General features: G+C 40.6%; 1 protein-coding gene across 8 annotated transcripts in view; it reads left to right on the top strand.

Moving 5' to 3' along the window:
- Positions 1 to 22,737, top strand: part of MAP7 (microtubule associated protein 7) — a 177,536-nt gene that overhangs the window by 66,378 nt on the left and 88,421 nt on the right. Inside the window, exon 1 of one of the 8 annotated variants that reach the window (XM_066248135.1) lies at positions 4,243 to 4,398. The exons of the other annotated variants lie outside the window; for them this stretch is intronic. Within the exon in view, the coding sequence (XP_066104232.1) occupies positions 4,377 to 4,398 (22 nt within the window). The 5' untranslated portion in view covers positions 4,243 to 4,376. Of the gene's footprint in view, positions 1 to 4,242; positions 4,399 to 22,737 lie in introns of those variants that run through there. 8 annotated transcript variants of the gene reach the window in all.

Here is a 22,737-nt window from a genome sequence, read left to right as displayed (position 1 = left end):
TAATATAGACTTTAAAAATTCTTACCCTTGCCCTGGCCAGTTGGCTCAGTGGTAGAGCGTCGGCCTGGCGTGCAGGAGTCCCAGGTTCGATTCCCGGCCAGGGCACACAGGAGAAGCGCCCATCTGCTTCTCCACCCCCTCCCCCTCTCCTTCCTCTCTGTCTCTCTCTTCCCCTCCCACAGCCAAGGCTCCATTGGAGCAAAGTTGGCCGGGGCACTGAGGGTGGCTCTATGGCCTCTGCCTCAGGCACTAGAATGGCTCTGGTCGCAACAGAGCAATGCCCCAGATGGGCAGAGCATCACCCCCTGGTGGGCGTGCCGGGTGGATCCCGGTCGGGCGCATGCGGGAGTCTGTCTGACTGCCTCCCTGTTTCCAACTTCAGAAAAATAAAAAAAATTCTTACCCTTAATTTCTCAGGATCTATGTACTTATTACTTTTTAAATTTTACAATATTTTTGGTATGTGTCAAAAAGGGAAACCGAAAGTGGGATGACACACTGAGGCCTTAATTTTGAGAAAAGAGCAGCAGTGATGTGCGGTGTTGGGAACGTGCCTCTTTCTGAGATGGGTACTGTGCAGATACAGGATCAGATGAGGTGTCATTGAGGGGACCCACTGCTCCATGCACGAGATCATTGACCCCTCCTTGAACCACGTGTCATATACAAAACCCTTTGTTCTCCTTCCTCTCTTGTCAGCGCTCAGCTGTGTTTCGGGATGAATACCCCCCAGTTAGTTACAAACTGTTGTCCCTAAGGGAAGAGCGGGGCACTGTCTCCACACAATGTCACCTCCTGTCTTCTCTGCCTGTCTTCTCTCCTCGTGGTACTAGTCTTTTCTCCTCAGCAGGCGACTCTGGCCTGATGCTTCCTGGGCGCTCAGAAGTGAAAAGTCACCCAGTTAGAAGGCTGGTAGCGTCCACCCCTGACTAGGTTCATCAAGTCGGCCTACTCTGTGTATCGGAGTTTCTCAGGCATAAAATCACCATGATTATAAGGTAGCTATGAGATTAGAACAGTTCATATGTATATATAGACCCTTAGAATAATATCTGACACAGAACAGGCCATCAGTAAGTTTAATTATGGTACTTTGATTGGTGTTTGTGGTGTGGGAGGAGGAATCTCCACTTCAGAAGGCAGAGTTGTCTTCCATTAGCCCTTCTCTTTCCCATGTATACATCTCAGATAGGCACACTGCTGATCACAGTGCGGTGGGCAGGTGTGACGGCAGGGCGGGCCCTGGGGAGGCTTCCTGGGGAGGCGATAAAGGTGGAGATACCTAACAAGAGTCATGGAACTTAGCCAGATGAAGGAGATGGCGCTTCACATGGCCACGTGCACAGAACTGCCAGTGACAGGAAAACTGAGTTCCAGGAAAAGCGGCCGGATACAGTTGTCTGTAAGGCTAGACAGGAGGAGGCAGAGGGGCCCAGCAGCCCGTGGTGTCGCTGAGTAGTCAGAAAAGCCACTGTGAGGTCAGGAAGAGCAGATATTTCATGCTCAAGGGGCTGGCTGGAGTGGATCCCAAGGGAGACTGAGACATTCAAAGAAGTTATACGACCAGGTTTGCATTCTAGAAACATTCATCTCCGCTGTGTTCGGATGACTGTTTTTTGGTGGTTAAGGTTTGGAAGGCTAAAGACCAGTTTGGAGCCTCTTGTAACAACTTTCTGTCCCCCAAAGCGGCTGCTTCAGTGAACTGGAAAACAGAAAACTGAGCTAGTTACGTTTGAGTCTGAAGAACATATAGATTTAGAAGGGGGGAATGAAGGCTTGTTTATTTTTATTTTTTAATTTGCTAATGGGCATTACTTTTTGTTTGCTTGATACATTCATGGTTCCTGTCTTGGTTCTGTTTAAATGACCTATTAGAAAATTTAAGGTATCAGTCCCTATAGTTTGGTGCCCAACTGAATTTATGAGTGTGGGATTATGGAAATAAGTTGATATTTTAATAACATGCCTCAAAATTCCTGAGCTTAATAGCCAGCATGTTCCGTATGTTAGTGATCATGCTGTCTCTTGGACTTGGTTGCTTCAATTGGGCATAGTTAGAGAATTCTTCAACTTCTTCTGACATTTAGGCAATATTTGAGTCTATCCCAGCTATTGTACCAAACGTGAGCACAGGGAAGTACATATGGCATGGTTATGCCCTCCTGTCCCAGCTTTGAGAACATTTCCTGTAGAGCCAGTCCCACATCCCTCTCAGCAACATTAAGGTTTCCTGAGGAGAACAATAGAACAGTGCGAAAGTTGAAAGCACTGGTATTCTATGTGTCCGATTACTTCCCCCAGTCTAGCCTTGTTCGGAGGGGAAGCAAGGGAAATAAGTCACCATGGATTTGGAAACTAGACCTGTGATTTTTTTCTTTTTTCTTAACCAGGAGAAATTTTGCCTCCTAGCGGAACTGGCACTGTCCGAAGACATTTTTTGATGGGCTCCGTTCTGGGAGGAGCGTGTGTGCCAGTGGTGCTATTAGATATGTCAGGGGAGGCCAGGGATGCTGCTGAATTCCCTGCAGTGCCCAGAAGGCCCCCTCGCCCTCCGCTGCTGCCACCCGCAGTAGAGGATCATCCAGTCTAAAATGCCAGTAGTACCAAGGTTGGAAACCCTGCCCTGGAGATATTATCTATATCTATACAGGCTGCATTTGAAAATGAAAGCAACTGATTAAGGGGAGTGATGGGACTTGGGCAGCTGCAATGCTGGGTCCCTAGAGGTGTTGGCATAGTGTTGGATACACCTGGCATTCCACTGGCTCCTACTATGTAACCCCAAGGGCATTAAGAAGGTTCATTGCCGCCCTGGCCGGTTGGCTCGCTCAGCGGTAGAGCGTTGGCCTGGCGTGCGGGGGACCCGGGTTCGATTCCTGGCCAGGGCACATAGGAGAAGTGCCCATTTGCTTCTCCACCTCCACCCCCTCCTTCCTCTCTGTCGCTCTCTTCCCCTCCCGCAGCCAAGGCTCCATTGGAGCAAAGATGGCCCGGGCATTGGGGATGACTCCTTGGCCTCTGCCCCAGGCGCTAGAGTGGCTCTGGTCGCGGCAGAGCGACGCCCCGGAGGGGCAGAGCATCGCCCCCTGGTGGGCAGAGCGTAGCCCCTGGTGGGCGTGCCGGGTGGATCCCGGTCGGGCGGGAGTCTGTCTGACTGTCTCTCCCCGTTTCCAGCTTCAGAAAAGTACAAAAAAAGAAAAAAAAAGAAGGTTCATTGCCAAGTGGGTGGTTGATCCTCCTACATGTTTGCTATTCTATGTGTCCATTTTCTTAACTGGTTCAAGTCAGAAAGGCTTGAAAGGATTTATTTTCTTCTAAACATCAAGTAATTTTATTTTCCAAGGCAGGCCCATTGCTCCCCCAAACTCATTAAGTTCATTGGTTTTAATCAAAGTACTCTGGCCCCATGTCTCATGTTTTTAAACTCGATGAGGGCACAATGAGGACTTAACATTATCCTTTTTTGTTTCCTTCTATGCCTGCCCTTAGACAAAAAGTCCTTTTAGAGACAGGCCAAAGGTGAAGTTGTGATAGAATTCAAAGTTTACAATGCAATTTATCAATGACTGAAAACAGATAAATTCTGAAGACTAATAATTTATCAAGAAGTAATTTCTAAAACGCTAATATTTATATTCATTGATTCTTTCTCTCTTCTTTGAAGACTTTTAGAATTTTCAACCCTTACTAAAGCAGGTCAATCTTTTGGACCTTTAGAAAGGCAGTGAAACTTCATTTCATGCATTTTTTTTTTCCTGCAGCTCCATGTCTGTTCCCAGTGAAGGGAGAAAAGACCAGAGTTCTCTCTGCTTGACTAGTTTGCAATGATCGCCTTTTTCAGATGCTTTTGGTATGAGAACAAAATCAGCCATAATCTTCAGGGTTTTAAATGTCATTTTTAATACATCAGGAAACCATAAGGCAGAAGCATCCAGGAACAGAGCAAATAGCATTGAAATGATTTCAGTTAGCAATTAAGTTTTTAATACAGGTTTTAGTGTACATCCCGTGTGGGGCCCCAGCCCGAATCCCAGAGATTGAGCTGATGTGTAGCAGCCATTTCTTCACCAGGAAAGGCCTCCCCTACTCCCAGCCCACACCCATTTGAGCTTCACTGGCTCTTTTGAACAGAAGCCTTTCTCAGTTTTTACTTGGTTCAGTGAACAAGTTTACTGTTTAAAAAACAGTGGCTGCAGAGTTGTATGTCTCCTCGCCCCTTGCTGTCCCCTAGTGTACCTTGAGCCCTGAGGGATAATACTTAGGATGGTGACATGGCCCTTTCTCTGATTCTCGGGTCTTTACCTGGCTGAGGAACCCCACTCAGGACGGAAGCATGCAGATATGTTGCAGCAGATTCGGGAAAGAAGGATTTTAGGATGGAAGACACTAAGCTGGACTGTAAGTTCTTGGGCTCAACATGTGTTCTGAAGCTCTTAATAAGGAAATGCAGGAATCAGGCTCTCTGTAAACCAGTTCTGACAAATTAACACTTTCAACAGGTTCAGATACAGAGTAGGAAATCTTTTAATAGATCCTTTTACTTGGGGGGGAGGAACCCTTGTTGGCTTTAATGTTCTTAGAAAAAGGAGTGGGAATTTTAATTAAAAGAAATGTTCTTTGTTCTGTTCTATATAGCTGATGGATTTATACTTCTGTCTTCATTGTCCTGGAGCCTCTATGAAAATTGAGGTCAAACCATCATTACTCTTTATTTTCTGTGTTCTCACATTTTTTTCCTTTGGCAAAGACCAAAATTAAGATTCTTAAACTAAGGGTCTCTTTAAAGAAAAGCACTGGCTTGAGGCAGGAGCACGCTGCACACACGGTTATGCTGCTGCCAAAGAGAATGTTAGACATCATTTATCGATGCTTTCTTGGTTATCCTAATATTGGTGTCTAGATTCGATCAGGAAGATTTTTGAAAAATGATTGCTTTCCTCTTTAGAGAGGTGTATGTGGGGAGTGGTGGGGTTTTGGGGAGGTTTTTTGTTTTGGTTTTTTTTTTTTTTGCTCATTAAAAAGAAATATAATATTTCTCTTGCCTACCTCTTGGTTTTTTATTTAGTTCTTTTTCTTTCTTTCCTTTTTTTATTTTTACCAGAAACAATGCCTGCATTTTTCTCTTAGAACTGCTCACCAGAGTGCTTCCACTTTCGTGATATGCAAGCAGTGCCTCTCCCGTGGGCTTTACAGAGGAAACTCGTCAGTGGAAGTCTATGTACTTCCATTGGGAGAGGCACTTTTAATCATCTTCTAAGAGTATAAATATGCTTTATTTACTAAATTACTTGCCCTTTTAAAATATATATATTCATTTTCAGAGGTAATATTTTCAAATTGTATTATAAAAACACATCTGATGTAGGAGAGGAGTATGTGTGATGTATAATGTCAGTATCCAGTAACCGTGAGGAGATGGATTTTGGTGTCAGTAAGTGGTTCAGTGTTGGTATGATGATAAAGCATAAAGTCAGAGTGGCATGTTAGAAAGATCTTTGGAGCTGGATCTGAGACTGCCTTTTAGCTCTGACATGCGTTCTGTGACTTCGGACAAGTTATTTATACTCTGTAAGTGTGTCGGTATCATCATTATACAATGGAATTAATGTCTAGTTGGCAGGGTCATATATACATTAGATAAGAGGTGAAGAACTTCACCTAATGCCTGGTTTCCCAGGAAAATATCAGTACTATCATTATATGTATTTGTTCAGGAAGTCACCCTCAAATTCATTTTGTACTTACCAAGTCTATTTTACAGAGACATACCTTTCTGTGCAGAAAGTATGATGTTATATAGTATTCAAGTATTAGCATAAGACATATGTGACACATAATAAGCTATGGGTTTCTAATGACCTATTTAAATGTGATAAAATAAGAGTGCTTGAATGTCCAATAGATAAACTTTGAATAGAGGGGGGGATTTTTTTATAAATCCAGATAAATTGGTCAAAAAAAATCTTAGAGAAGTGGTTTAAAAATACTAAATTTTTCTAAAATGCTGGATTATGTCTTACTTGTCCAATTTCCACCTTTTTTGAGAGAGAGAGACAGAGACAGGAAGGGAGAGAGATAAGAAGCATCAACTCGTAGTTGCAGCACTTTAGTTGTTTATTGATTGCTTCTCATATGTGCCTAGACAGGGGTTGAGGGTGGGCTCTAGCCAAGCTAGTGACCCTTGGCTCAAGCCAGTGACTGTGGAATCAATGTCGATGATCCCATGTTCAAGTTAGCGATCTCGGGGTTTTGAACCTGGGACCTCAGCATCTCAGGACGACACTCTGTCCACTGTACCACCACTGGTCAAGCCAATTTTCATCTTTTAATTTGATATATAGTAGACTTTGGAAAAGTGGGAAACATAGAAGCTTATTGTAGTCATAAACTAAAATTTCAATGTAAAAACTATAACTTTTGGGGGTAGAGATGAAAGGGGGAGCTGTGTTCTATTCAGGGTACCCCCTGCTCGTTTGTGGAAGTCCACAGAGCTGCGGGAGCAGACCTTCTTTGCACCGTCCAGCTGCTCTGGAATAACTGTGGTGAGGTAGAAGAGTAGCCTCCCGCCCTCCCCCTTCACCCCACTTCTCCCGTCCTGGAGAAAGGCTTTCTATCCTATTGTGGCCTATTCTCACCTTAGACTTATCTCTTGCTGATGCAGTAGTGTTCGTTTGTCTGTTTTTCCACGCTAGAATGTACGCTTGATGAGGCCAGGGAATTTTGGCTATTTTGTTCACTGCTGTATGCTAAGTACCTACAATAGAGCCTGGCAACCAGTAGGTACCACATCAGTTTATCAAACTAATGGATCAATCTCTAGTCTTCAATAGGGCAACAAAGTAGGAAAGGTCACATCTACTCTCTTTATAAAACACACAGAGTAACAGAAACAAGGATGTGGTTTTATATAAAAATCAAGAGTCTCACTGAACTAAGAACATGCTGATTTTTTTAAGGTTGATGAAGCACTAGTGGTTCTAACTTTTGGTAAGAGGAAAGAAAAAGTCAACAATAACTGTTACTATCTCCTCTTATAGATGATTGATTGATTAACCATGTGCCTAGCGGAACAGAAAACCAAAAAGTTTATTTCCTTGGTGAAGAATTGTTACATTAAAGACTCTAAAAAAAGTAATTTCGTGATAAAGTGCCAGGTCTCAGGCCAAATAAGATCCCTCCTCCTCTGAGCCCTGAACAAGATCACAACTCAAGTTCAGGAGAGGCGGCTCTTTCCAACACTCAGTGAAAATCACACAGCCGAGCAAACTCAAGTTCCTTTACCAGGAATTTTATGTTGGCATATATTTCTAGCAGATAAATATTTTGTTAGAGCACCCAAAAAACACTAGCCATTCTCAGACTTACACAGAAGCTATACCTTTGTCAAGAAAATAAAATGTACTTTAGAATCTAAAAGCACATTTCAACACTTGGCTCTAACACTTTGTGACTACAAGCAAATCCTCTAACCTCTAGGAATTCCATCCTGTCTCCTATAAAATGGCAACAGTCAGACCTGCCAAATCAAATTAAGATAATCAGATGAGTTTGTAAACAAGAAAGTGACTTTTAACCCACAGAGCAGACTATAGTTTCACTTGAAACTAAAAAACAATGCATGTTCTTTCCTTAAATGATAATTTAAAAGCTTTATGACTTTATATACATTCAATAGTTGACAAAATGTTATTAATGAGGGGAACCAAAGTAGTAAAAAACTAAGGCACATTTTTTAAAATAAATTTTTATTAATGTTAATGGGATGACATTAATAAATCAGGGTACATATATTCAAAGAAAACATGTCTAGGTTATCTTGTCATTAAATTATGTTGCATACCCCTCTCCCAGAGTCAGATTGTCCTCTGTCACCCTCTATCTAGTTTTCTCTGTGCCCCTCCCCCTCCCCCTAACTCTCTCCCTCCTTCCCTCCTGCGTCCTCCCTCCCCCCACCCCTGGTAACCACCACACTTTTGTCCATGTCTCTTAGTCTCGTTTTTATGTTTCACCAATGTATGGAATCATGTAGTTCTTGTTTTTTTCTGATTTATTTATTTCACTCCGTATAATGTTATCAAGATCCCACCATTTTGCTGTAAATGATCTGATGTCATCATTTCTTATGGCTGAGTAGTATTCCATAGTGTATATGTGCCACATCTTCTTTATCCACTGTGAACAGTGCTGCAATGAACATGGGGCTACATGTGTCTTTACGTATCAATGTTTCTGAGGTTTTGGGGTATATACCCAGTAGAGGGATTGCTGGGTCATAAGGTAGTTCTATTTTCAGTTTTTTGAGGAACCACCATACTTTCCTCCATAATGGTTGTACTACTTTACAGTCCCACCAACAGTGGATGAGAGTTCCCTTTTCTCCGCAGCCTCTCCAACATTTGCTATTACCCATCTTATTGATAATAGCTAATCTAACAGGGGTGAGGTGGTATCTCATTGTAGTTTTGATTTGCATTTCTCTAATAACTAATGATAAGGCACATTTTTAATGCTATCTTTAAGGGAAAAAAATTTTTAAGAAAATATGTAGCATGGTGGTTAAGATACTAGGTTTTAAAGTCAAATTGATATGGATTTTATTCACAATTTAGCCATTTACCTTGGTTTTCATCTCTACAGTGGGGAGAATATTGCTTACCATGCAGGCTTACTGTAAGAATGAATATATGAGACAAAGTGTTTAACATTTCCAGTACAGTCTGGAACATAATAGATGTTTAATAAATGACCAACATATTTGTGGTTATTAATTCTTTATAAATATCTCTCAGTATATGATTTGCCTTTCAAATGGTATGAAATCAAATTTTTAAAATATACTAATTGGCATTTTTACTCTGTATAAAAATTTGGTAGAAATTTCTCCAGAGAAAATGCATCTCTGATTTTTCATAACTTGTACTTTTCTGAGGCTGATGGTATTTAGATTAGGTGGTCTTTGAAACACGCATCAATGCAATTAAAGTTTCTAAATACCATCATTCACTTACCTAAACCATCTGAGAGCGCAGAGTATCTTAGGTGAAACGGAGTAACTTATTACTGTATCACAGAACAGGTATGCATAAAGAAAGAGCCCTGGAAGGGACGTATCGAGGGCATGAAAAATTCTCTCTCTAGGAAATGGGTGCTACTAGTGAATTTTCTACGCCCCCAGACAGGACTGGCCACGTTTCAGAGATAAGGATCTGCTCGATATGTTCTGGAAGTAAAATGAAAGCACAGGGGAGAACTTAAATCAATAAGAAGGGCTTTGAGGTGGTAGCACGTATTGTCACAAAACCTAAAGATGCTCATTTCAGTTTCCAAGATTTACCACTTATAGTCTGAGATGCAAATCATAAATTAAAAACCACCAGCCCTTTTTTCATAGCGTTTCACTGCGTCATTCACAATGTCCAGTGAATATTGTCTGAACTGAAGGTTTAATACAAAATACATGTGTTGGTATACTATCTTGACATTATACTTAGTTTTTCTTTTTAGAATCTCAAGGTGACGTGAGTAAGTAACTTGCCATTGAACGACAGCCAATTTCAAAACTTAGGTTAAATTTTTAATATATGAGCATCATTCTTAATTAGAAGGCACTAGTCTACAAGACCTATAATATTTAAAAAGGAGACCTGTAATCCATTTTTGGATCATAATCTGTTAGCTTATATAAATTTTTCTTAGGATCTTATCACAGACAGAATAAAATAACATTGCCTGAATAGCAAGTAACATGTAATAAAGAACCAGGAATGTACAAGTTAATATTTAAGCTTCTCACTTACTTGATCTAATATTAACAATGCGAAGTTTTCATGCCTTTTCTTTTGTAACACAACAGTTAAAAGAGTGCTGAATCGAAGTTTAACTTTTTGTGTGTGTGTGTATTTTTCTGAAGTTGGAAACGGGGAGGCAGTCAGACTCCTGCATGCACCCCACCAGGATCCACCCGGCATGCCCACCAGGGGGCGATGCTTCGCCCATCTGGGCCATTGCTCTGTTGCAACCAGAGCCATTCTAGCGCCTGAGGCAGAGGCCACAGAGCCATCTCCAGCGCCTGGGCCAACTTTGCTCCAGTGGAGCCCTGGCTGCAGTAGGGGAAGAGAGAGACAGAGAGGAAGGAGAGGGGGAGGGGTGGAAAAGCAGATGGATGCTTTTCCTGTGTGCCCTGGCCAGGAATCGAACCCGGGACTCCTGCACGCCAGGCCGACGCTCTACCACTGAGCCAGCTGGCCAGGGCCAAGTTTAACATTTTATATAATATTTTATTAAGACTTTTGGCTTTGAATATTTGAATTTTATATTTACTTCTGATAATTACAATATATAATTTAAACATGAAAGCATTTAAGTATGATGTTTTTATAATTTAGGGCTATAAATAGTAGTCAATAGTCGTGGTCAAGGTAAAAAATTAAACAAGTGTGTCTGTCACTCAGGAATTTTAGTTGGTGAAAACATAAAGAACTAAGTGAAACCTGTTTACATACATGACTGTATCTATACATATGTGAGAGTTCTCTTAGTTATCAAATACATGGAGTGTGGCATATTTTTAAAACATTCTTAAGTATACGTTTAAATATTTATGTATTTTCTTAAATATTTTTAAAGGTATACAGTGTTAGGATTAAGAAAGGGCCCTTGAACTATGGTCGCTCTCAGTTGTGTCAATTTTGTATAGTGTTTTAGAGTTTTATTTAGACATCAAACGAGCTATAACCATAACAGCTAAATTCACTGAAATCCTGTTATGGGAATCTAAGAGTTGCACACACCTTAGAATGTATGAAATGGAAATGATATGTTTTTATCGGATCTAGAGAAGGGCTTTGTTCTTCAGGAACTATTAATTGTTCTGTAGGATTAAAGTAGTTAATTTTTTTATTATTATTCTGAGCTAATTCTTGGACTTTGCTTTGGTGTAGTGTATGTTAAGACAGCTACCTCACAGCAAGGGGTGAGCTCAGTTGTTCCTTGATGATGGGTAAGGCCTGGTTCTACAAGTCACAACCCAGGAAATTGTAACTTTGCTTGTACTGAGAGGTGCAGATGTGACAGAGGACCCTTTCCGCCTAGAACATCTCAGACAGTCTTTGCAAATGAAAAACAGCAGGATAGACTTGTTTTCTTTTGGGTTTTTTTTTTTTGTGATATATAAATGGTATATTGGTAAAGAATTAGGGAGATAAACTAATTTCTAGTGGCAAAAAAAAATATTTTTATTTTTCAACCATCTTTTTGTAAACACGCTTATTTTTTTTTTTTTTAATATTTGGAATTACCAAAGTATAATATAGCATTACAGAAAGTTTGGCAAAAACAAGAAAGGAAAATTACTCATAATCTTGTCACTTTAATGTACCTTTTGCAATTTTCGTGTATTACCTATCAGTATCAGTGTGTATATTTATAACCTGATAATATCTATTGAGTTATATTATGAGCAATTATTCATGATACTGTCTTACTTTTAGTACTTTTATTTATACTAGTTAGGTAATAATCTGTGGAAGAATTTTTCCCCTTGAATATTCTTGCTTTATAAGTGGTTGTTGGAGAGAAAAAAAAACTTTTTCTTTATTCTCTTATTGTTAAATCTCTGGCAGCCTGTGAATTAAATTAACAGAGACAAGTGAACAAGGGAAAAGGCACACAATTTTTATTACTTTTTATGACAAATTGTGGGGAAGTGACTAGGAAGTACAGAGTGACAACTGATGGAAGGTAAGGGTTTATGTCCTGTACAAGGTTTCTCTTAGTGAACCCTTCCAGTTAAAATGAAGTGGTCTGTCTTCGTTGATAGAAGTTCCAATGATAAATGGTTTGGGCTGAATGCTTTGAAGCTCTCTCTTCACTCAGTTCCTTTTAAAAAAAAAAACTTGATTTCACCAAATTTGTTCAAAGTTTTAGACCGGGTGCTCCTTATGGACAGAAAGAATTAGAAAACCGAATTAATTCACCAGAATTTATCTTATAGAAAAGAGAAAGTGAGGATCTTGATGGCTAAAATAATCTTAATCATAAATTTTTTCTTCTGTTGTGGCCAATGGAAGGAAGTCTATTTCAACATCGATTCTAGTTGCAGGAAGAGCCTCTCACAAATTACAGAAAGTAGTTAGGTAGCCTGACTGCTTCCAGAATCCTTCAACTCGCTTTTAAACGTTGACTGGATTTTTCAGAAGGCTGAATATGACACATTTAGATCAAGGAATTTTAGGGTTGTCACCATCAGCTAATTGACCTTTGGATACAATCTTAAGCAGTGCATTGGAAAACGGAAGCAGCTTTGATGTATTATAAATTAATGACATAAGATGTTCATTAATTATTAAGCTTTGTTGAAATTTTCTAAATGTTGTACACAGGTTTTACAGCCAGTAGCTGTCATCAGAATGTTTTGAAATTACACCCATGAGAAAAATAGAAACGTTTTTACCTCCATGCATTTGCAGTTGCTCGTTAGTTTTGTAGTAACCTTCAAATAACAGGACATTGATTTATGCTACTTAGCCTCTCCTCTTCCAAGAAACTTAGCCACTTTGAAAAAAAACTTGTATATCCCAAAAAAAGCCCCTCTTAATAATTAGAATTTGATACTTAAGATACTGATTTTACACTGAAGTATTAAATTCTTAATATTTTAGTAAGATAGGCAAAGGATTCCACAGTGAGAATGCATTCCATTAAAAAATCAGCGTTTATGATGTGGTAGGGGTGAATTTGTTATCTAACAACAAATTAGATGAAGAAATATCCTTGGAAATAAATATTGGATGCTAAGTTGTTTTAGTTATACTGTTTTTCTTCCCAGAGTTGTGTCCTGAATTGTGTTGGTGAGAAGGACCAAACGCTTAACAGAAGCCCCACTGAATTTTTTTTTCTTTTTTTTTTTTTTCTTTCTTTTTTTTTTTCTGAAGCTGGAAACCGGGAGAGACAGTCAGACAGACTCCCGCATGCGCCCGACTGGGATCCACCCGGCACGCCCACCAGGGGGTGACGCTCTGCCCACCAGGGGGCAATACTCTACCCCTTCTGGGCATCGCTCTGTTGCGACCAGAGCCACTCCAGCGCCTGGGGCAAAGGCCAAAGAGCCATCCCCAGCGCCCGGGCCATCTTTGCTCCAATGGAGCCTCGGCTGCGGGAGGGGAAGAGAGAGACAGAGAGGAAGGAGAGGGGGAGGGGTGGAGAAGCAGATGGGCGCTTCTCCTGTGTGCCCTGGCCAGGAATCGAACCCGGGACTTCTGCACGCTAGGTCGACGCTCTACCACTGAGCCAACCGGCCAGGGCCCCCACTGAATTTTAAATAGCATTTATTTAGGTCCCTTTATTATTTCTCCATACAGCTATGTTCTTTCCTTTCAAAGTCCTTATCCCAGTTTATAATGTAAACCCCATCAGTGTGATCATTTGGTGGATGCCTGTGTCCTGTAGCTTGTAAATTCCATGTGGGCAGCCCCATGCCTGTTTCCACGCACCAGTGTGTCCCCAGGGTCTAGTGTATTGGACATAAGCTCTCAGTACAGTGGATGGTTGGAAGGATGGATGGAGAATTCTCTTAGCCATTCTAACATCCCATGAAGCCTCTTTAAAGGTAATGAAATATTAATCGTTGTTTTGTTCTTTCTCAGCAACTGATAGAAAGGATCATTTTGTTACTTCTTTTCCTTCTGCATCTTGCAAACATTGCTGTAATTCCATTTTGTAGAATGGGAATGCTTTATGAGAATTTATTGTTCTTTAACAATCACAGCCTTTTAAAAAACTTGACTGATCATCCAAAGGTTTAAATGTTGTAGTGGTGTTGCCAAACAGACCTTATCTTAGCTAAGCTCGTACATATTCTTCAATGTAGGGGAAGAGGACTTTTTCCTTCTTCCTTTTCAGTTTATTTATTTTTTTAACTGGTCTAATACATTGACACAAAACAGATTAACAGGAGGAAAAAAAAGAGACAAATTTGATTTTGTATGTAGCAAAGTCTTGTAGATATGAGATCTAAGAAAAGACTAGAGCAGATGTTTATATACCTTTTAGACAAAGAAGCAAATTTGTAAAGAACTGACAGGACAAAGAAACTGAGACTTGGGTACTAGTTAGTGAAGGAACCAAACTGGTTGTTTACACGCCTTCTCACCCCTGAATTTCCTATCTCTGGTGATAAGGATGCCCTGTTCTTTCTGGAGCAGGGAGGGCACTTTTCACAGGGGAGACTTCTTTCCTGATTCCAGGCGGACACGAGAGGCTCAGAGTGTCCTTGCACTAGCTGCTTCTTGAATCACTTTAATTCAAAATACTCAAGGCGCCAAAGTGGGACATTCTGGAGTGACCTGCCTTGAACCCAATCACCAGCACAGACTCTAGAGCATTGTTGTTTAATTCCCAGAATCTGCTTATTCTTTCAGAAGTCTTGAAACAGCTTGGACTTCCTTGCTTTTTTTTTTTTCTTTTATATTGTATTTTACCACAGCAAGATATGAAGGTTATTGCTTTAAAAATGTTTGAGTAATCATTTTTAGGATAAATTGAATTAAAAGAACAATATTTTTTAAATGTTCTTAAAGCACCAAGTATGTTAAGTTTTTTGTTTGTTTGATTGTTGGTCTCTGGACTGTTTTTGTGTGTTTTTTTTTTATTTAGAAAATTAAATTTAACAGGGTGACATTGATCCATAAGAGTATATATGTTTCAGGTAAATATTTCTATAGCATTTGAACTGTTGATTATGTTGTATACCCATCACCCAAAGTCAAATCATTTTCTGTCACCTTATATTTGTCCCTCTTTACACCCTTCCACCACCCCCTCCCCCATATCTCCCTCCCCTGGTAACTACTTCACTATTATCTATGTCCATAAGTCTCAGTTTTATATCCCACCTATGTGTGAAATCATACAGTTCTTAGCTTTATCTGATTTACTTACTTCACTCAGTATAATGTTCTCAGAGTGCATCCATGTTGTCATAAATGGCACCACATCACAATTTCTTATGGCCAAGTAGTATTCCATAGTATATATGTAACCATATCTTCTTTATCCAATCCTCTATCGAGGGACACTTTGGTTGTTTCCATGTCTTGGCCACTGCAAATAATGCTGCAATGAACATGGGGGCTTACGTGTCTTTACGTACCAATGTTTTCAAGTTTTGGAGGGGTACCCAGTAGAGGGATTGCTATCCAAAATATATATCAATAACTCAAAAGCTCAGCAACAAACAAGCAAACAATCCAACTAAAAAATGGGGAGAGGACCTGAACAAACACTTCTCCCAAGAGGATATACAAATGGCCAACAGTATTTTTTAAAAATAAGGATGCTGATTTAGCCAATCTTTGAGGCTTTCTTTTGCCTTAAATATTACAGTTTAAGACATAAAGTATAAGTCTTAGTTGAAAAAATATTAAAACACATCTCTTTATATCCTGTTACTGCTATATTAAAAAAAGGAAAGAGAAGTTCTAAAGAAAGAAACAAATACTAAGTTTTAAATTTTCTTTTAATTTGTCTGTGAAAGGTATGTGTAAGAATGTGCTTATTAGTTTAAATTACACTAATTATGGTGTAAGTGCTTCAGGTGTTTGGGGTTTTTTTGTTTGTTTGTTTTATAGCTATGGCTATTATTCAGTGTGGAAATAAGTATTAAAATATTAAAAACAGGTTGAACACCCAATGCATACAATAGAAATTACTTTTCTAGAATATATATGTCTAATATGCTAAAGTCGGGGACTGACATTAAAAGGAGGTTTTGCAGAAGACAATGTGGTTTATTACACAGCTGTTAGTTTGACTTAATATAGGGTTAGATTTTAGAATACATATCCACAAGAATTAGTCAACTATATATTCTCAATAAATATAACGTTGTGAAACTGATGAGCCTATGCTAGCTATTGAATAACAGTGAATACAAGATCTTATACTCTGTGACAAGTTTCTGGTGTGCATTCTATGTTGTCAGTTATAGTGGAATCCCATGATTTAACCAACAGCTGACTTTTAGGGTGGAGTTAATCTGATCACATGAAAGCTGGAGACCAAACCAAGATGTATGCTTACTCCATTAGTCAGCACATCTTGCCTCTAGAACAGTGGTCCCCAACCTTTTTTGGGCCACAGACCGGTTTAGTGTCAGAAAATATTTTCACGGACCGGCCTTTAGGGTGGGACGGATAAATGCACAAAATAAAATTATGCGACCGGCATAAAAACTGTGGTATTTTTAAATATAATTGTCAAATTTACAAGATAAGCATCAAGAGTGAGTCTTAGACAGATGTAACAGAGGGAATCTGCTCATTTTTTAAAAATAAAACATTGTTCAGACTTAAATATAAATAAAACAGAAATAATGTAAGTTATTTATTCTTTCTCTGCGGACTGGTACCAAATGGCCCAAGGACCAGTACCGGTCCACAGCCCGGGGTTTGGGGACCACTGCTCTAGAGAGTATCAGAGAACAGGGCCAGACTTCTTCAAGAATAATTTTAAAGTAGGTCATTTGCTGATTTTTTTTTTTTTTTGTATTTTTCTGAAGCTGGAAACAGGGAGAGACAGTCAGACAGACTCCCTCATGCGCCTGACCAGTATCCACCCGCACGCCCACCAGAGGCTACGCTCTGCCCACCAGGGGGCGATGCTCTGCCCCTCCGGGGTGTCGCTGTGCTGCGACCAGAGCCACTCTAGCGCCTGGGGCAGAGGCCAAGGAGCCATCCTCAGCGCCCGGGCCATCTTTGCTCCAATGGAGCCTTGGCTGCGGGAGGGGAAGAGAGAGACAGAGAGGAAGGAGGGGGTGGGGGTGGAGAAGCAAATGGGCGCTTCTCCTATGTGCCCTGGCCGGGAATCAAACCCAGGTCCCCCACACGCCAGGCCGACGCTCTACCGCTGAGCCAACCGGCCAGGGCTGTTTGCTGAATTTTTAATTCATTAAATTCCCAAAATTGAAGCTGCAAGTAGCATGATTAGTAGTATTTCAGCCTAGGAAATTTTTTAGAAATCTTTAAAAAGCACCCATGGAATGCCAAACACCTTGAGCTTTGACCCATCTCTCTGACAAAAATCCAATAATAGGACCATTGTTTAAGTCTATTTTGAGATCATATGGTAGGGTCATGCCTGTATAAAAAGGAATACTTAACATTTCTGTTCTTTGTTGGGCCTGTCTGCAGCTTATTCAAAAATGCTATCAAATTTTGAAAGAACATATTAAAGAAAACGTCACTATTTCATTTGCCTTCAGCTCAAAATAATCAGTATGCCAAAGTGGCACATTTTGGGGTAAAGTAGCCTAATTCCCCTAACTTACATCAAACAAGGCTCTGCTCCCATAGTATGTCTTTGTGTGTGTGTGTGTGTGTGTATTTTTCCGAAGTTAGAAGCAGGAAGGCAGTCAGACAGACTCCTGCATGTGTGGGACCAGGATACACCCGGCTTGCCCACCAGGGGGTGATGCTCTGCCCATCTGCGGCATTGCTCCATTGCAGCTGGAGCCATTCTAGTGCCTGAGGGAGAGGCTGTGGAGCCGTCCTCAGCACCCAAGCCAACGTTGTTCCAATGGAGCCTTGGTTGCAGGAGAGGAAGAGAGAGACAGAGAGAAAGGAGAGAGGAAAGGGTGGAGAAGCAGATGGTTGCTTCTCCTGTGTACCCTGGCCGGGAATCCAAACCTGGGACTTCCACACACTGGGCCAATGCTCTACCGCTGAGCCAACCAGCCAGGGCCCCATAGTATGTCTTGCCTGCTCTCTAGGGCGCCCTCTTCAGGAGCAGTGCATTATAACATCACTCTGGTGCACTGCAGAGGTTTATACCCTGACCCACGAACCTCAGGACGCCTTAGTGTGTGTCATTCTTATAATAGTAGGAGAAGGGGAATATAGAAAGTGGGGTAGAAAGGGCTTTAGGAAAGAATCTGGAAATTGGCTCTCTTAAAACCTTCCATGTGCATGACTTCTTTACCAAGGGTTCTTAACCCCAAGTTTGTACATTTGAATGAGGAAATTAATTGCATCTTTATTTCCAGTAACCTCTCCTGGAAATTGAACATTTCCTTTCGTTATGAATGTGAGCGACAAACCTGAAGTAGTATCAGCATCAGTGGAAGACAGATATTCTCATTTCATATTACAGTGGCTTCCAGTCCCTCAAAGGCATTTTAAAGTGATCACTGCTTTGAAATCGTGGCAGTCATTATACATGCCCCTAGAATTGTTACTCAGTGAGTTAATAAATAAGCCCATATATTTTATGTTAAAATGTTTGTAACATTTCTAAAACTGTTTACAACATCTTCATAGCCTTGAAAATATTATTTAATTTGTTTTTTTTAAATACTGTGTGTTTAATTTACGTGTTTAAAAATACCATCCTGACAAGGGACCCAGCCTGACCTTTGCCAAAGGAGTCCCACGCAGAAGAAAGGTGTAGTCCGTAGTCTAGTGGACACCCTGCAGGTCCCCTTAGAAGCATGCTTATCCCAGTGTGAAGACTGCTGTGCTAGGACAAGGCGGAGGCACCAGCCCCTCCTAAACCATCACTCCAAGGAATCTAAATTTGTCGTTTTTTGTCAAGGAATGAAAAAAATGTGAAAAATCACTTAAATCTGTGGTAGACAAATCTGATTTTAAATACTGTAATCCCCTGTTTCTAAACCAGGAATGTACCTCGTACCCCACTAGGGAGCTATTTAAAAATACGCAGCTAAGCTTAGTGCCTAAGGATTGCAACTCAGCAGGTTGGGGTGGGACCCAGCCATATCTGCATTAAAGGCCCACAGGTCATTTTTGTACAGACCCTCAGATGAGAACTACTGCTTCAAACAAATGCTTTGAAAGCTTGTTCTACAAGAACTATTTTAAGTATCACATTTTTCAAGATTTATCTTGATGGAGCTTGTAACTACCTGAAACATGCTTTGCTGTGGCAGGAGATGAAAAGGGGAGTTTCTGGACTGTCAGGCCCTGGGGACCCTGAAGCTCTCTGAAGTTGCACATGCAATTTTTCAGGGTAGGGAGCCAATGACTTCTGAGAATTGCATGATCTAAAAAAAGGATGGGGAATGTGGAAATATATAGCTTCCCATTCCCATATACTGAGACAGTCAGGTTTGTGAAATGACCAAAAAGACGAAATTTTACGCCTTAGGAAACAGTATTGAGGACACCATTAGTTCTATGGGGAAAGCATTGAACTGTACCTCTAATTATTTAATTTTATTACTAGTTTCTCTTTTATATTATGAATTCCTGGAATCAACATATATTTGTTTTTTGCAACCAATACCACATCATAGGTTGGTAGGGTGGCAAAAATGTAGGTAAAATATTAAAATATATTAAGAACTTACTGTGTTTAAAAATTCAAAAACAGCCTGACCAGGTGGTGGCGCAGTGGATAGAGCATTGGACTGGGATGCGGAAGACCCAGGTTCGAGATCCCGAGGTCGCCAGCTGAGCGCAGGCTCATCAGGTTTGAGCAAGGCTCACCAGCTTGGACCCAAGGTCGCTGGCTTGGGCAAGGGGTTACTCGGTCTGCTGAAGGCCCACGGTCAGGGCACATATAAGAAAGCAATCAATGAACAACCTAAGGTGTTGGAATTAAAAACTAATGATGATGTTTCTCATCTCTTTCCATTCCTGTCTGTCTGTCTCTATCTATCCCTCTCTCTGACTCTCTCTCTGTCTCTGTAAAAAAAATAAATAAAATAAAATAAAAAACAAAGTGATCATTAAAATAAGACTTAAATTTCTTTTTTAAGCTAAAGTAATTTTATCTTCATACTGGACTTTCCTCCTAGCTTTGGCAACATTGCATCCTTGGACGTGAACTTACCATCGTAACAATTCTTGGATCTCACTGCTTTACTGTAAGATAAAGAGTTGATATTTCAACCTGTTTCATTTCATGGGACACAAACTAATTACTAAAATTCTGCGGCACTCCCAAAAATGTATATTTTGCTGATATGACAAAAAAAAATAGGTATAAGTTCTTTTAAATTTTTATTTTTTGATTGATTTTACAGAGACAGAGGAGGGAAGAGAGACAGAGAGAGAGAAACATCGATTTGTTGTTCCACTTATTTATACATTCATGGGGCGATCCTTGTGTGTGCCCTGATTGGATGTCAAACCCATAGTCTTGGCGTATGGGGATGACACTCTAACCAACTAAGCTACCTAGCCAGGGCCAAAAATCGGTATAATTTTGATTCATTCACACCCACTGTCTATTGTTGTGTTAGCTGTTGTAATTTTTTATTTAACAGTCTCAGGGGAAAGAGGTCAGACCCCTGACTAAATAGTCAGGTATTGCACGTTTTAAAAACTTCTTGCGGCACACTGATTGAAAGTCGCTGCCGTGAAGCCCGAACATGTCCTTCTGCATTCTAAAACTGTGTGGCAGTTACTATGTAATATGCAAAACATGTAGTTTCCTTCTTGCAACTCGTGGGAAAAGAAAAAAAAAAAAAAAAAAAAAAATATATATATATATATATATATATATATCTGTTAACAAAGTATTTTTTAAGGGCATAAAGAAAACATGCAATCTTTTATTTATAAAAAATAAGTTGGCCAGTTTTCTAGTTGGTGTTATTGAAGTTTGATGAGTACGTCTGCCCTTCTGCCTATGACAGATAAATTCTGGTTTTGGTTATCATGCCCTCTCCTTGGCCGGAAGTGCCACACACAGCCTCCTCCCCAGCCCTTGTCTGCTCATTCTTTACAGTCAACCCAGGTGTCTCCTACTCCAGGAAGCCTCGCTGACCTTTCTCTGTCATTCCGTAGGAACTTGTACATACCGACAGCACAGTACTTACCGCATTATATTTTAATTCTCTATTTCTGCCTCTCTCCCTTGGCTGACTTTAACCTCAGTACCATTATCTTTGTGGTGATATGCCTGGAATAGTGCCTGCTCATTCAATATTTTTGCTGAGTAATTGCATTTATAACCACCCAACTCACACCTCTCTCTCACCCATTATTCATTGTATTTGTCTGTGATCACGTGCGGACAAGATGGCAACATGATCGTGCTTTGGCCTTCGGGGTCCTTCTGTAGCCAGCCACGCTAACCTGCCCAGCCAGACCAACAGCTCACTGTGACAAAGTACGCCCAAACTGAACCTGACAATATTGGACTGGCCATCAGTCCAACATGACCCTTCATAGCGGAGTGAGGCCAGGCTTGGAGCTGACCACTAAGCCAGCTACTCCCTATTCATGTCCATTCATCAGCTCCCGACTCCCAAACTTGCCATCAATTACTTGTAACAAGATTTCCTTTTCTCCAGGCCTTAAAAAAAAAACAGTTTCTATATCTACTCAGCTATTAATGTAATCCTAGCTTAATTCTGAGCTAGAAAATACCAACTTCTTATGACAGCTCAGTAAATTTAGAGGGAAGTGAAGTATATAGTGTCTGAAAGTGGTTGTATTTCATTTTGAAAAGAGAAAGAAAGGCGGAGTATTCATGGACTTACATTACTTTTACTTCTAAGATAAAATAGATTCAATAAAAATAAATAAAAAAGAAGGCCCTGGCCGGTTGGCTCAGTGGTAGAGCGTCAGCCCGGCGTGCAGAGGTCCCGGGTTCGATTCCCGGCCAGGGCACACAGGAGAAGCGCCCATCTGCTTCTCCACCCCTCCCCCTCTCCTTCCTCTCTGTCTCTCTCTTCCCCTCCCGCAGCTGAGGCTCCATTGGAGCAAAGATGTCCCGGGCGCTGGGGATGGCTCCTTGGCCTCTGCCTCAGGCGCTAGAGTGGCTCTGGTCGCGACAGAGCGACACCCCGGAGGGGCAGAGCGTCGCCCCCTGGTGGGCATGCCGGGTGGATCCCGGTCGGGCGCATGCGGGAGCCTGACTGTCTCTCCCCATTTCCAGCTTCAGAGAAATATAAATAAATAAATAAATAAATAAATAAATAAATAAATAAATAAGAATGAAAGAAAATTAACACACAGGCCTGAGGCTTCTGGGCACACAGTGAAGAGTTTATTTTATGCATCCTGTACCTTAAGTCCTCTCTTATTATTATCAATCGGATCTGCGACTTTAAGCAAAACAATATATAAGGAAACCAATTTTACCATAAGCTAATTGATGTAAACAAGACTTACATTCCTAGGGCACCCCTATCAGTGTTATAACAGAAGGACATTGTTTTGAGGACCTGCTATACAGTTTTAGGTATTAACTTACCAAAAGCGCAGTTGAACATAAAATTAAAGTTTGGCTTTGAGGAAATACAAATTAGCACAATTTAAGACTGTACTGCATATGTCAGCTGTACCCTATGCCTGAATTTTGGCAGAGAAAGTGCTTGAAACATTTATCTTGTATCTACTATCAGATTACTATGAGAATTGTTTATTGTTCTCTCCATTTTATACCTTTTAATTAAGCCAGATAGAGAGAGATGTAAGAAAGAGAGAAAGATACAGTTTACATCCCAAGTGGATTTTCTCTAATTTCACTGAAGGTCCTCCTTCTATTTCTGGAGTCTGGGAGACCTCTCAATTTCTCTTTAAAAGTAACCGGGACTCTATTATAAATTTACTAGTCTTATGAAATACTGTGAAACAGTGTAACTTACTGTGACTTTCTGGGTATTTGGATGTGCATGGTTGAACTTTCACAAGGCGGGTACAGAAATTCTCCATCAGGTCAGGACAGGCCATCAGAGGCCTGAGACCTCCATTGCTTCCTTTCATCAGATAA

The sequence above is a fragment of the Saccopteryx bilineata genome, chromosome 12 (genome assembly GCF_036850765.1).
Source record: "Saccopteryx bilineata isolate mSacBil1 chromosome 12, mSacBil1_pri_phased_curated, whole genome shotgun sequence".
Taxonomy (NCBI): domain Eukaryota; kingdom Metazoa; phylum Chordata; class Mammalia; order Chiroptera; family Emballonuridae; genus Saccopteryx; species Saccopteryx bilineata.
The sequence above is the reverse complement of the archived record's forward strand: the minus strand, read 5'-3'. Positions and strand labels throughout refer to the sequence as shown.